Source organism: Carettochelys insculpta, chromosome 3, assembly GCF_033958435.1.
Source record: "Carettochelys insculpta isolate YL-2023 chromosome 3, ASM3395843v1, whole genome shotgun sequence".
In the NCBI taxonomy this organism is placed as follows: Eukaryota; Metazoa; Chordata; order Testudines; family Carettochelyidae; genus Carettochelys; species Carettochelys insculpta.
Window position 1 is genome coordinate 169,082,171 of NC_134139.1, and position 15,352 is coordinate 169,097,522.

Here is a 15,352-nt window from a genome sequence, read left to right on the forward strand (position 1 = left end):
TGTAAACAACATCATTGTAAACAATAATAAATACCACTGCACAGTAAAGTAGAGATGGAGCAACAGTAAAAAGGAGTGTATATGCAATGAGACAGAAATCATACGGATATTCTGCCATTATATATATACATATATGTATCTCAGTGGTACATCTGTATCTGGAATACTTTTTCTCCTCACTTGAAAGAATAGAGCACAAACAAGACCTGTTCAGAGTCATGAGATAAGAATCAGCAGAGGCAAGGAAAGGTTCACATGTAAAGAAATATTGAAAGACTGTCCTTCTGGCTTAGCAAAAGAGGCCCAACTAGGGGACATAATAAAGACATAAAAATAATGACTAGTTTAGGAAAATGATCCTATTTCTCCTACAGCAACTCTCAATTAAAATGCAAAGCAGAAGTTTTAAACAGTGAAAAGAAAATACTTCCAAATGATCCTGGAAACACATTGCTATGTGTTATCACTGAAGACTTATCAGATTACCACAAGAATAGGATGTTTGTGTTGATAATGAGTACACTCAGACTTACGTTAGATAAGATACAGAAATAGAAGGTATATAAACCTGAATTCTTCAAGGCAATGCCAGGCCCTAATTGGTTGTGGTTAGGAAGTAATTCCCCCAATGGTTAGGCTAGTTGTCCCCAACACAGTTTCTTGCACCTTCCTTTGAAACATCTGGTATTAGCTTCTGTCAGAGATAAGATGCTGGACCACAGGTACTAGTGGCAAATTCAGTAAGGCCATTCCTATGGGGGCAGAATCGTGAAATGGGATTTGGGGAAGTGCATAAGCTAGAATTACAATGCAATCATCAACTCCTTTTGTCTTTATTACTCAAGATGTAACTTGAACTCAGGATTCCAAGGGTGAAAGGCTAGCATAAGACCCTCCCAAGTAGCCAGAAATCAACACTATATGGGAAGGGTTGTAGCATGTAAACCCAGAAGACATAATAAATTGACCAAACGGTGTCTTAAAACCTGAAACAGAGCTATGAAGGTGATTTGGGTTACTGTACAGGTTGTAAGTCCTCTGAGATAAGTGGGCAGATGAAAGTTTCCAATTGCAACTTTAAAACGAGGTGATGATCTTGTTTTGGCATCTCAATAATTTTTTCCATTTGGTGGCAAGAAACACCCAGTATATTCATAGGAATAAATGTCACACATGCATCAGAAGTAAAAGTTCAGTACATAAGCCTTGGAGAAGTACTAAGACGACAGCCAAGAAATTCCAAAAGCATTTTAAGAGGCTGCAGCTCAGATAACATGTAGCTCAGCACTTTGGTATGGACAGCTGAGAAGAGCACAGAAGTGGCTAAGTAAATAATCTTAGCTGTTCTATATCCAGAAGAAAAAAAAAGATATATGTACATTTCAACTCGTGGGCTCTTCCATTTGAAGGACTATACCACAGCTTCTTCCTCCTTCCAAATACAAGAAACAGACAGGATTTGTTCATATTAAATAGATATAGCTCATACTAGCAAAGAGAGCTTTTATTTCTTGCATGTCTTCGGCCCTATTGAACTTGTTTGCAGAATTTGCAAATTCTGCAATTTTAAATTACCACCGCAATTGCTATGGTGAAAGCACCACTGTGGGTGGGGTCAAGAGCAGGAGTCCCTAGTCCCAGGCTCAAGAGGCTCAGAATAGAAAATAACGTAAAAATAATGATGGAATTTAGTACCCGAAATAAAATTGCAAACAATAATGCTGTCCATAACTCAGTCCAATTTTTTGACAATCATCCTACAGTTCAAGTAGAGTTTTGCATGTGTCATATTTCTATCATTTTCATACAGCTCACAAACCATTTTTGCAACAAAGTGATGATAAAATAGCTTACTGAGGGTTAGAAATGTTTTTGAAGAAACTGTTTGCCTTGGAGTTAGAATCAGTTATGAAACCACACCAATTAGATAGGACCATTCTGGCAAATAATTATTAGACAAGGAAAATGTGAATGATCCAGGGAGTGGTTGGGAAGCTTCCCTTGGAAGAGAATGTCTTGGCAGAGAACAGGAAGGATTAAGTGAGTGTGAATGTCTGAGTGGCCAGGGTTAGCTATTTGGATAACTGTGGGTGTGTCTTGGTGTGTATGCAAGGCTATAAGCTCAGTGGGTGGTGATTAGGCAATGGGGAATGCCAGAGGATGAGCACAAGTGGGTGTGCGAGCCTCTGGAGGTACCAGAGGATGATTCTATTGGTGTCTCTGGGTGAATGTGAGGCTCAGTATACCGGGGAGTGGATGGCTGTCTAGGCAAGTGTGGGTGCCCAGTTGGAAGGAGAGAGGAAAAGATGTTTGGGGAGGGGGTCAGCAATGAGCACCATCCCAGCCAGGCACCCATACCCAGGCACCAACACCCAATGACTTTTCCCAGGGCAGTCATCCACGAGTTGCCGCCCGTGACCACTTTGGGCTCTCCATCAGCCTAAAGAAGACAAATGTACTTGCTCAGGACGTTGCTGATTCTCCATCAATCAGCATTGACAACTATACGTTAGGGGTCATCCACGAGTTCGTTTACCTCGGGTCCACCATCACTGACACCCTGTTCTTGGAGACTGAGCTAAATAGGAGGATCGGTAAAGAAGCCACAACTCTGTCCAGACTCAGCGAGAGAGTGTGGAATAACAACAAGCTGTACACTCACACCAAAATGCAAGTCTACAGAGCCTGCATCCTCAGCACCCTCCCTTATGGCAGCGAGACTTGGACCCTGTACGCCCGCCAGGAAAAGAGGCTGAATGTCTTCCACTTGCGCTGCTTCAGGCACATCCTTGGAATATCATGGAAGTACAGAGTGTCCAACACTACCGCCCTTGAGCAAGCTGGAATCCCAACTATGCACACCCTCCTCAGGCAGTGGCAGCTCCGCTGGCTTGGCCATGTCCACAGGATGAATGATGGAAGTATCCCAAAAGACATCCTGTATGGCGAGCTAGCCTCTGGCAAAAGACCTCCCGGACGCCCCCAGCTGCGCTACAAAGATGTTTTCAAGAGACACCTCAGGGAAGTAGACATCAAGCCAGACAGCTGGGAGGAGCTGGCAGATGATTGCAGCAGATGGAGGCAGGAACTATACAAGGGCCTTCAGAAGGGTGAGTTGAGGATCAGACAGCTAGCAAAGGAGAAGTGAGCCCACAGAAAGCACAGCAAGGACCTGCCAGACACCCATTATATATGCAACAGATGCAGCAAGGACTGTCACTCTCGTGTGGGTCTTCACGGTCACAGCCGACGCTGCAAATGAGGATGCCAAATGGAACTACGAAGGGCAGGTTCCATAGTCTACGTAGACTGAAGGATGCTACTACTACTTACTACTTACCACATCCACCAGCACAACAAAAGGCACTCACAAAACTACTCATCTCTGCCCCATGCTATTCACCAGCAAACACTCCCATATTGATGCACGCAGCCATGCACTGCCACCAATGAAGGCACCCAGGTACAATCAAAGTCACCCAGGCACCCCCCTACTGGCACTCAGCCACCCAAAAATCACCGCAACTCCTCTCGCCCACATAGCAGCTCAAAAGCTTTTCCATTCTCACAGCTGGACAGGCTATGTGCATCCCTCGCCAACCACGCCCTGACACTTGAAGGGCCAGAATACATGGCATGGGCCAGGCATGATCTGGGGCCTAACAGGATGTGAGAAGTATCCAGCAAACTAAATTCTGAAGATGGGAGAGAAGACTAATAACCTCTTCCCCCAAACGGAAAGCAAGTATAGATAGGTGGGGCAAATCCCAGAGACTACTGGGAAAACTCCTAGACAGGAATACATTTTTTTCACTCCCCAAATGGAGTCAAAGGAAGAAGCCTGAGTTTTGGAGCAGGGTTTTCTTGTTCAGGCAGAAGGAATGGTGTACTACTGTTCCTCTAGATCTGCCTGGCCTAGCTCATGGCTGTGGCTGCTGCTGCTGACAGCTGGACACAAGATGGGTGAGTGAATGTTTCACCAGTCAAATATCACTTGCAATTACAAATATTCTTATTTTTGGTAAATTAGCAGGGACAGATGAAAATATTTACACACTTATTTGTCTGTCTTGAAACCTCTGCTCAATCCACACTTTTTTAGTTAATGCCAATTACTATACAGTATGTAAAATGTAGTATTGCAACCCTCTATCACAGCTGAAGTTGGGGTGCGGGGTGTTACTGTTACTCATCCTCCAGACACTTGTTATAGCACTTGTTCTTTCATTCCATGACTTTTAAATATGTCTTCAAAACATAATGGTGCAACTCAGATAAATATATTTTCAGACTTCAAACCCTTTTAGAGAAACCACTGGACTATCTAATCCCATCCCAGGAAAATACACAAAATGGAGATCTGAGGTAAGGTAAGCAAAGCAGAACAACAGAGCCACACACTGAATTTTCTAGCCACAATTAGCTAAATTTTTCTCTAAGCTTCAAGCTCTGAACAAGAGTTGCTGCTAAGATGAAATGGACTATTAAAGAAGAACAGACTGTCCTATTCTAGCTGTTGTGATAATAAGATTAAAATTAATGACCTTTTTTAAAAATGGATACTTTCCTTTCTGATCACTTACCTCTTTGGTTTGTTTCTTCTTGCTGACAATTTGGGGACTATGATAGAAATTCCTAGCTTTGCATTACAATGATCCTATACCCAGACTACTTAGGCGGTATCCTGTCATGGAAAGTAAACCACTGAGCAGAAGTCAAGTCTGCTGTATTTAATGATTGTATTATAATACATTGTAGAAATATTCAGATGTATATGCAGGAAAATATTTCCATTAACAGTCATACTCTAAAATGTATTTTCCTATGCATCTGAATAACCTACCTGTGTATCTCCAACATATGCACACCATATCTGCTTTCAATGCTATACTTCCCTGGTTCACTTGCAGGCGTAATAAGTTCTTCATTTTTATACCTAACAATCAAGAAGAAAAACAAATAAACAGCAGTCAAAGTTGGGGATTATCCCATCAGGATGGCACATATTCATAATTTATTTATAATTCTGTTTAAATAGATAGCTATTGTATACACAAATAGATATGGAGAGCCCGACTGTGGCATGCCCACTCATGATCAGGCAAGGGGTGGTGAGAGCATCAGGGTGAGCACTGCAAGCAGTGCCACAAAGCCAGGACCCGGGCGGCAAGAGCAGCAGGCTGAGCGCCATGTGCAACACTGCCATGCCAGCCAGGGGGCGCACAGAGCCACCGCCATCTTCGCCATGGCTGACAAGCCCCTGAAGTTTTCAGATGGGCAGCAGCGAGCAGAGGCGGGGTCGGGGTGCAACAGGGAAGATTAATTTTTAATCCTGATTATTTTTTAATCACTCAACAGGTCTAAAGTTTATCTCTTCCTCTGGTTTCTACCTCTTGACAAGACACCCAATAGCTTACCTCCAGCTAGAAGATATTCGATGGTAAACTTCAAAGGCCACATTCTCCTATCAGTAGTACTATTTAACTGACGGGAAACTGCATTACCAATTCATCATGCATAGGCATTCTCTCTGACTTTCTAAAGTTAACTACTAGATACTGTTGCCTGGATATAAAATCTCAAAAATATTTACCATTTAGCAAAGCTCAATGTATTTTACCACTTGCTAGGTTATTATGGTTAAGTTGATGAACCCAGTTGCCAACTTTGTCCACATGTTTATTCTGGGAGTACCATCACTGGACCTAACCACATTAGTTACAAGATCAAGGGCTCATTCTCGTGTATCTCTACCAATATTATATATGCCATTATGTGCCAGCAATGCCTCTCTACTATGTATATTGGACAAACGGGGCAAACTCTTCACCAGAGAATGAATGGACACAGAGCAGACATCAGGACTCTCACTACACATAAGCCGTTCAGTGAGCACTTCAGTGTAGTGGGCCATTCTGTTAAAGAGCCAAGAATATGCATTTTACAACAAAGAGACTTTATAAGCTGATTGCATAGGGAGATTTGTGAACTGGCGTTCATATTCAAATTTGACAAATTAACACTTGGTATGAACAAAGACAGCAATTACCTCATGCATTGCAAGGACTGCTTCCCTTAATTTGATCCTCTTAATTATCTCAGGCAAGATACTTAACATCCCCCAGCCCTCCCCTTCCTCCTTCAGTCCTATGTACTTGATTTGTCAGTTTTTATTGCAATTTTTTGGACCTCTATACTTATAGATGTCAGTCTGTACTGGAAATGCTATTGATCTGATGAAATGGGTCTGTCTGACGAATGCTTATCACCAAATAAATCATTTTGTTAGTCTTTAAAGTGCTACATTACTGCTGTTCTGTTTTGTTAGAATACAGACTAACAAGGCTACCTCTCTGTTACTGATCTTTTTGCAGTTAGCATTTTGAAATACATATTTACTTAATACACTACACAAAGTTTGTCCTCCTGCTACTTTAACTGAAGCATCTGCATCAAGCATACCAATGAGAATTATACAGGATTTTTCCTACACTCAATATGTATATGACAATGAATGGGTCTGTCAGAACTACCAAATGGAAAACAAACTTAACACCCATTCTAGAGAACTGAAAAGGCCATATTCTTACCATTGCACAACAGGAGTAGGAAATCCTTGCACGGTGAAGTAAAGCCTCACAGGCATTTTTTCCCAAACAGTGTGAGACCTCAGTCGTACCAAAATTTCAGGCGCTCTACTTATACTTTCTTCAATTGCATATCTTTCCAGGGCCATTTGCTCTTCAACCTATTGTACAAGATAGAAATAAAAAGGAGGAAGAACAAAGGAGCATTATCTAACACCAGAGCCAGAGATCTAGTCTGAAAGCTATATGCCAAGATTAACAGACACAAACAAACAGAATGTTGGGAATCACTAGAAAAGGGCTAGCTCAGAAGACAGAAAATATCATATTGCCTCTGTATAAATCCATGATACATCCACGTCTTGAATACCATGTGCATATGTGGTCATCCCATCTCAAAAAAGATATATTGGAATTGGAAAAGGTTCAGAAAAAGTCAACAAGATATGAACAATATTTGTATTAGAAGAGATTAATGAGACTGGGATTTATAAGCCTGGAAAAGAGAGGATTAAGGGAGGATATGACGAGGTTTATTAAATGTTGACTGACGTGGAGAAAGTAAATAAAGAAGTAGTATTTACTCCATCAGCACAAGAATTAGGGGATCATCAAATGAAAATAATATGCAGCAGGTTTCTCTCACACTAAGGCTGCGTGTACACTAGCCCCCTTCTTCAAAGGGGGCATGGTAATCAGCCGAGTAGGGAATTGTGATAAATATACAACACCTTTTTAGGCTAATTCTCGCTGTGGCAACTTTGAAGTTTTTGAGCATAAGGGCACTTTGAAGTTGTGCGGCTACTTCAAAGTGTCCACAGCTACACAGCATGCCAGCACTTCGAAGTTTGCAACTTCAAAGTTGCCATGGCAAGAATTAGCCTAATGAGATGCTGCATATTCATCGCAGCACTTCATTGCTATTCCTCGCTCGGGCTGGTTACCATGCCCCTTTCAAAGAAGGGGGCTAGTGTAGACACAGCCTAAAGGAAATATTCATTCACACAGCACACAGTCAACCTGCGGAACTCTTTTTACCAGAGGATATTATGAAGGCCAAGATTGTAGAAGAGATCAAAAAAGAACGAGATATTTTTATAGAGGATAGGCCCATCAATTACTATGAGCCAGGATGGGCAGGGATAGTGTCCCTTGCCTCCGTTTGTCAGAAGCTAGAAATGATTGACAGAGAATGAATCACTTGGGCTATGTCTACACTTACAAAAAACTATGAAATGCTAACGGCCAAATCAAAAAATACTAATGAGGCACTGAAATGAATATTCAGCACCTCATTAGCATGCCACCTGCCATGGCACTTTGAAAGTGCCGCAGTTTGTTCACCCGCAGCTCGCCTACACAGGGGTGCTTTTCGAAAGGACCCGGACAACATCGAAATCCCCTTTTTCCAATCAGCTGATGTTTCAACGTTGGCAGGGTCCTTTTGAAAAAGACCCCCATGTAGATGAGCCGTGGGCAAGCAGACTGTGACACTTTCAAAGTGCCACGGCAGGTGGCATGCTAATATTCATTTCAGCACCTCATTAGCATTCTTTGATTTGCCATTAGCACGACCATTTCGAAGTTTTTTGTAAATGTAGGCACAGCCTTGATGACTCACACTTGATTCTGTTCATCCCCTGTGAGGCATCTGGCCAGTGTTGGAAGACAGGTTACTGGGCCAGATGCACCTTTGCTCTGACCTGGCATGGCTGTTCCTATGTTCTTAAGCTGCTGCTGAGCTGTGAAGCATTTTCTAAAGTACAGTTGGATTTACAATTCTGCTCAGAAAGGAAATAAAATTGTTCTGTTTACAGTACCATCCTTTTTATGGTAGCTCTATCCAGCTGTTCTCTTGCAAGGAGCCTGGCTGAACGAAGTTCTTCTTCCACTTCAGCCAAATCAGTGGCAAACCGGATCCTCTTCTGTTCACTGACGCTGGACTTTTGCTCATGAGTCCTGCATGGTAAGAGAAGACTCATTAGAATTAATGCAGCATTAAGGCTTTACTCTTGTTACTGATACACAGGAGCCAGATGAGGGTTTAGAAGTCCTATCACCAGAAGCATTATAGAGATGCAGATTTTATGTGAAGTATTTCTCCCTCCTCTCAAGTTCTCAAAACAAGCATCTTAAAAACTGTGCATGAATGAGCCTTTTGTTTGCTTTCTCTTCACTGTAAGCAGATGAGGCCAGATCATCAGCAGGAATTTACTGGAACAGTCCCACTGAAAACAGTAGAGCTATGCCAATTTGCTCCAGCTGAGGGGGTAACCCAGTGCTTCTGGAAATAGAATTAAATAAGAACAAAATCTACAAATAAAAATCAAAGAGCAGATTTCTCTCATTCCTTTCTCTATACTTTCTCTATACTTTCGTGATTTATGTATTATTGGTTTCTCCTCTTTTAGTTTCTCTTTCTATCATTTCTGTAGACCATATTTTGTAAAAGATAAGACCCATCAGCTGTAAGAACTGGCGATCAGGGACAGTCCTGTATTTAGGCCCTCCTTCAGGTGTCCCACTTTTCCTTAATAATGGGCAAATTGTCTCATATTTTCTATCTCCCTCCATCAGTACTGGCAGGCCCTGCTGCTGGCCAGGTCCCTACTCACCAGCTGCCTACCTACCGGCCATGAGGAGGACAGGGGATTCAGTGGACAACAATCGGCATTGGTGTACAAAGCTGTTGGCGGGGTAAAGGTGCAGCGCACAGTCAGATGGTGCTCTGCTGGTCTGTCAGTGCAGCCCCTGCTGCATGCTAGCTCTTGGCCAGCAGGGCCTTATCCCTATCCTGCTTCTAGCTGGTACTGGCTGCAGTGGTTGGTGAGTGTGGGAGGGACAAAACAGCATCTGGTTACATGTCACCTCTATTGCACATCCATCCATCTATATGCTTCCCCCTCACTGTCCTTTCCCTGTTTTGCCCCTTCAGCCTCCCCTCCAGCCCTGCTGCTCCTCTATACCCTCCTTCCCCCACTGCCCTGTGGAGCACACCCTACCCCCAGCTCTGCAGGTAGAATACTGATCAGCATACTAAGCTCACCAACAGCCAGGCTGGCGGGCTTCTTCCTTCCTCCACTACCTCTGGCTGGAGCAGTTCCCTGGGAAAGCCCAAGACTGTGGCCCAGGGCGCTGGTCAGGAGGAGCCAAGCCCCACACAGCACTAGAACAGGGAAGCTTCATCACCACTGAGCTCCTGTCTGGCACAGTGGAGAGTGGGCAAGTTCCAGCCTGTTCATACCCTGAACTTGCAAGCTGCACAGCAGCCCCCAGGCAGGGACTTAGCACTTTCTCCACCCATTCCCCCCCAACCGCCATCCCTGGGTCCTGCTCCATCTTTTCGGCACCCTCCTCTGCTGAAACACTTCACTGACCCTATTGTTTGAAGACCCTGCAGTCAAGTTCCCTGGGCCCTGGTACACAACACATGCTTAGGGTTTAACCCTTTTCTGCCCATACCGTAGCCAGGAGGGGACAGGAGGTGGTTGAGTTATATTGGTGGTCACAAGCACCTTGGAGATGTTTGCTGCCTTTTGATGCTGTGTGGCAAAAACCAAGCAAGTTGTGGAGGGCAGAGAGTGGCAGGCAGAAAGGGCACCATGTGAGAGGAAGTGTACAAGATTGCATGCAGGACTCATTTGAGCCCTAAAGCCCATAAGATAAAAAAGTAAATAAAAATAATCCAACCATGCAGTTTCTCTTTTTAGCAGGAGTTCAGTCAATTTGATGTTAATTGGAATGGTTGTACAATTGGTTGCCATTGAACTCACTTGAACATGAGTGGTTTTACCAGAAATCCCATATTCAGTATAGGGAAATTCGGTCACCCTGTGGAGATCAAATCCTGAGCCATTACCCTGTTCAAATATCAACAGGGGAAAAGCAGCAGCCTCCGCCCTTTAGGCAGTGAAGCCCACACCTGAGGCTGCCTTCGCCCCGTAGCTAGTGGAGCTTTTCCAAGCTCCATGCACAGATGCTCCAGCAGCAGCAACACTCCTTGATCTACCCTCTGCTGCTCTGTAGGGAGCTCATGTAGACTGAGTCCATACACCATGCAGTGAATGTGTACTAGCCAATAGAGCCTTCAAAACAATAATAGCTGAGGCTGGACTGCCCTGTAAGTGAATTAGGGTTTATAGTGGCTGAAGCATTTTACCTGTATAAGCCAAATGACCATAATGACCTCCAAGGGGAGTCATGTGCTCAACAGTTGCTTTGGTGCACCTTTATAAAAAGGTGTAGCATGAACTACTGCAGCCCTTCAGGAGCAGGGAAGAGTGAACAGGGAAGAGGACAATGTTCACACTCCCATTTCACTCGTACAGGTGTAAATGTTCTGAAGCATATTCTCCTCTGAGGAGCAACAGAAGAGGCAAATCAACATAACCTGTGCGAAACAGGGGTGAAAAGGTGCCAACAGTGGAATTGTGTTGGCACCCCAAGTCAGGAGAAGGCTTGTCATTCTGCACCCCTTGCCTCCAATAATGTTGTCAGAAAAGAGGGTTGTGGAGAAACTGGCTGTAGGAGGTAAACCTTCTGAAGGAGCCAGCCTCCATGGAGAATAATGTGGAAGCACTGAATCTCAGCAGGTTTCTCACAATTCCTCATTATCTTAGATCATCAACATGTTTGGGGAGAATCTCTTTGCTCTTTGTTGGTGGCAGTGGTTCAGGAAGCAATCCACACCTGCTTGCCTCACCAATGGGCTGACTAAAGTGAACTTCCAACAAGATGATCTTCACAAAGTTTCTCATTTAATGTGCCATTCCACAACTTTCACTGCAGAAGATGAGGATTTAGGACTCAATCCAACAGCCTTGGAAAAACTCCTCAACAGACCTAGTGTTCAAATCTGGATCATATCTTATCTTCCTAAAGCTCATGCTTCAGGGTTTCAGGTAGACACAAGCAGGAATCAGAAAGGGAGTCCCCTTCCCCAGTGCATTCGGGGAGATTCTTTCTCTCTCTCTCTCTCTCTCTCTCTGGGAGATTCTCTCTCTCTCCATCTCTTACACACACACACACACACACGCGTGCGCCCTTCTTTCCTCTGAACCCTCAGGAATGGTTGTGGCTAGAGGTGGAACACTGGGTGTGGGGGTGGGGAGAAGAGGAAGCCCTTAGCAGCCTCTCAGTTGCTTTGTTGGCTCATTTTACCTCATATGCTCAGGGTGTATATGACAGTGTTGTCCAACAGAAATTCAAAGCTCATCACACTTGTGATTGTCCTTCTGTATTCACCACATTATATTCCACAAAATTTTAATAAAAATATTAGCAAAATAAATACCTTCTGGCCTTTGAATTCACATGTAACCGTGAGATGATATAATAATTATAGCCACAAGCATGGTAACATGACTCGTTGCAGCAAAGAAAGGCGAACTACAGAAGGGCTTTGAACCCCGCAAAGCCTGTAACTACCACCCCGGCATTGCTGGGAGTGGCATGGCCACAGCTGTTCCCATGAGTAACATGCGATACCAAACCCCCATTCTTGCCATGCCCTACAGTGGTCCCTTTCAGCATAGGTGGGGTCAGTGCCCGCAGGGGCTCCCCACTGGCTGGCTGGCTGCCTTGCCTGGGTGAGCACATGTGCTAATCACCTTGAGCACGTGACAAATTCAAAGAATTCTTATTTCTTAGGATTTAGGTATGCATGCATTCGCCAAAACGTAGTATCCAATCCAGCAAACATATTGGACGCTGTGGGCATATGAGGTCAGGAAGGAATTTTCCCCCAGGTCAGACTGGCAGTGAACTTGGCAGCTTTTTAACGTCCTCTGCAGTGTGCAGGGGTGGGTCCCTTGCTGAGATTAACTAAATATATCTCACTTAGCTATTTTCCTGCCATTGCAGGGACCTTGAGCACTGGCACAGCTCTGTCCCTCTTCCTCTCTGCCTGTGCCACATCATAGTCTAGCCTTCTGTAGGTTGTAATACCTAGGTATCATTTCAGTTGCTGTGCTTAGTGTGTGTGCTGGATGGCAATAGCCATATGCCCCTCCTCTCACAGTTCCCCTCCACCACAAGCCCCTCCAGTCCATACCCTTGCTCTGCCCTTTCTCATCCCCACCCTGCCTCCTCCCCACCCCTTCTCTGCCCCCACTTGCCTCCTCCTCTGAAAGCTCCACACCACTTTTGGGGGTGGTCCCTTCCTGCACATGGAGTGGCACAGCCCAAGAGCAGCATGCATTAATCTATCTCTCACTGCTCTAGAGCCACACTGCTCCAGGAAATGGGCAGGATGACCCCTGTGCTCATCAGAAGCAGTGTGATGCATGGGACCCCCTGTTCACTCCCTGCCTCATCTGTGCTGGTGGTCTATGAGAAGGTCATACTAGATGATCCAGTAACCCTTCTGGTCTTCAACATTGACTCCCATAGACCTCAATGAATACTGAATCAAGCCCTTATTTTTGTGGCTGTTTAAGTTATGTCTTTGTATAATTTCTTTGTAATGTGAACCACAGCTTTATTCTGCCTTGCACTGTTTAGGATGTGCTGTATCTCTTTAAATAATAAAATGGATTAAAAATTCAAAACAGATTGTGATTTTTTTCTAAACTGTGTCCTGCTTCCAGAGTACATCTCTCTTGATGATGGCAATACTGACATCAAAGGGATAGTCTGTAATCCTTCACATTATCTTCAAAGGAAAAAGAACGTGTTCCGTTATCTAGAGACTTCATAACATACATTGTCTGAGTCCTCGGTGTATCTACTGTGGAGCATGTCAGTGCACATACAGCCACTCAAATGGATAAAACGGGGTAAAGCTGTCAGCATATTTACCCTAGGACTTCTTATCAATGCAGTAACTGAGGCCATTTACCCTCTTGACAAATAGGATGTTAGAAAGATGACTCTAATACAATTAAGCTGCCCCAACACAAAATCTTCATATTCAGTGTGAGCACAAGATATTTGCTGTCATAAAAATATACAGATTCAGTATAGATTTCAATATCTCCTCATTTTAAGTCTTTCTTCACAGAAAACTTGGAGCATAACCCTCTTCCGAACATCTATGAAATATAAGATACACGAGACATGAAACCCTTTGATATTCTAGACAGGATATATTAAAGAAGAACATAGCGTCATAAAAGGCTCCAATCTTGCTGACAGCTCTGTCAGTGACCATACTTTTGCCACCTTGCTCCCTTTCTGAGGTTCCCGGATAGCTTTTTGCCATCAGCCATTATGAAAATTTCTGAGTGCCTTGTTAACAGACTACAGATTTAGTGTTGTGTCTTACAATAAACTTTCACAGTGAATTCCAAGTTCCTCATAAAATTTTTTACTTTGACTTCAGTGAAGGCAGGATTTCTCCTTTAATGTATACTGACAAGAAAGTGTCTATTCCATGGCATTTGACCAAACAAAATGACTTAAAGCAGCCAATGCAAGCTTTACCTTTTCCTATATTCTTGTGACTGTTCTTCTGCTGAGGTGTGCAAGCCCCTGGAACAGAGCCTACATGTAGTTCTCTCTGTACTAGCAGAGGACTTGAAAGAAGCTGCTTGTCTAGCAGCAACCCTACAAAATACAAGAATAATTATTTTAAAATGGCTATACTAATAAAACATGCAATTATAAAGTCCGAAGAAATTACATTCAAGCAGTCAAATGGCACGCCTATTATTTGTGCAGTGTCGTATGACAAATTTACATTTTAATCTACATATGGGATCTCACACATTGAAAAATGGGTTACATTCACTCCCATGTGTCCTTAAGTGCCCAATAATGCTATCATCTCCAAGGTGTCTGCCAGCCCTTTTATTTTATGTAATTCATTGTCTTTATTCACTGTGCCCATCCCAATCTTCAATCATGTTGCACAGTTCTATAAAAACAATTGCAATAAAGCATTAGGGTCATTAATCCTGCCAATAGGGCACAGAAGCCTCCTACTCCATCTTCCTGCCTTTCAACAACTCCCAACTACTGGCATGTTCTGAAGACATCAGATGGGTCTCTGATTAACCAGCGAATAAAACATTTTCCAGGGGCACATACCCCTTACAATGAATAGAACATTCTTCCAATAGTCCCATCCCATTTCCAGCAGATGGGGCAAATCAGCTGAAGTATCTGAGATGATCTCTATTATTGGAGTAACATCCTGAGAGAAAGGTAATCTCAGGGAGTCCTATCAACAGAATTTGAGACCTATATTACCTACAACATGTGGATAAAGGAACATGGGAGAAATTGCAACTTGGCTTGAAAAGGGAAAATAAGAATCCCAGTGGCAGCAATCTGGAATAGTCCAAACTTCATGAGTCCCCATGAACATCTCTACAGCATCAATTTGGCAAGAAGAATTAAATAATAAATAAATCCAGCTCCCATACTTAAACGCATGCTATAGCAATCTTCATCCCTAAAATCAGAGAGTTTCTATGGGTCACTATTTTGCTGTCAGGGAGGTGTTTCCAGCCTGTATGAGGTAATGAACGGGTGTCAAAGGTTCACGACTGTCCCATATTGCTAAAGAGAAGGCATTCCCCGCTGGGTAGCGGGGAGATCCTGGGACAGAGGAGAAATGGATTCCTCTACAATAAAATCTCCTCTACACTGATGGGAAATGTATGGTCCTTACCTTCTTGCTGCATATTCTTGGAGCAAATATCTTGTCTGGATGTTGCGGTAAGACTGATCAAAATGTTTATGCCTTCTCTGGTAAAAGGGCACTCGCTTTGATGACATACTGCAATTTCCTGTAGACCCCAAAGCCTTGAAAATAAGTAACG

General features: G+C 43.5%; 1 protein-coding gene across 7 annotated transcripts in view; it reads right to left on the reverse strand.

Moving 5' to 3' along the window:
* Window positions 1–15,352, reverse strand: part of MYOM2 (myomesin 2) — a 214,333-nt gene that overhangs the window by 190,783 nt on the left and 8,198 nt on the right. For all 7 annotated transcript variants that reach the window (XM_074991185.1, XM_074991183.1, XM_074991184.1 and 4 more), the window contains exons 2-6: window positions 15,202–15,335; window positions 14,010–14,132; window positions 8,408–8,546; window positions 6,591–6,748; window positions 4,844–4,936 (exon numbers count right to left, since the gene is read on the reverse strand). In XM_074991185.1, coding sequence (XP_074847286.1) covers window positions 4,844–4,936; window positions 6,591–6,748; window positions 8,408–8,546; window positions 14,010–14,132; window positions 15,202–15,308 — 620 coding nt within the window. In that variant the 5' untranslated portion in view covers window positions 15,309–15,335. The remainder of the gene's footprint in view (window positions 1–4,843; window positions 4,937–6,590; window positions 6,749–8,407; window positions 8,547–14,009; window positions 14,133–15,201; window positions 15,336–15,352) is intronic.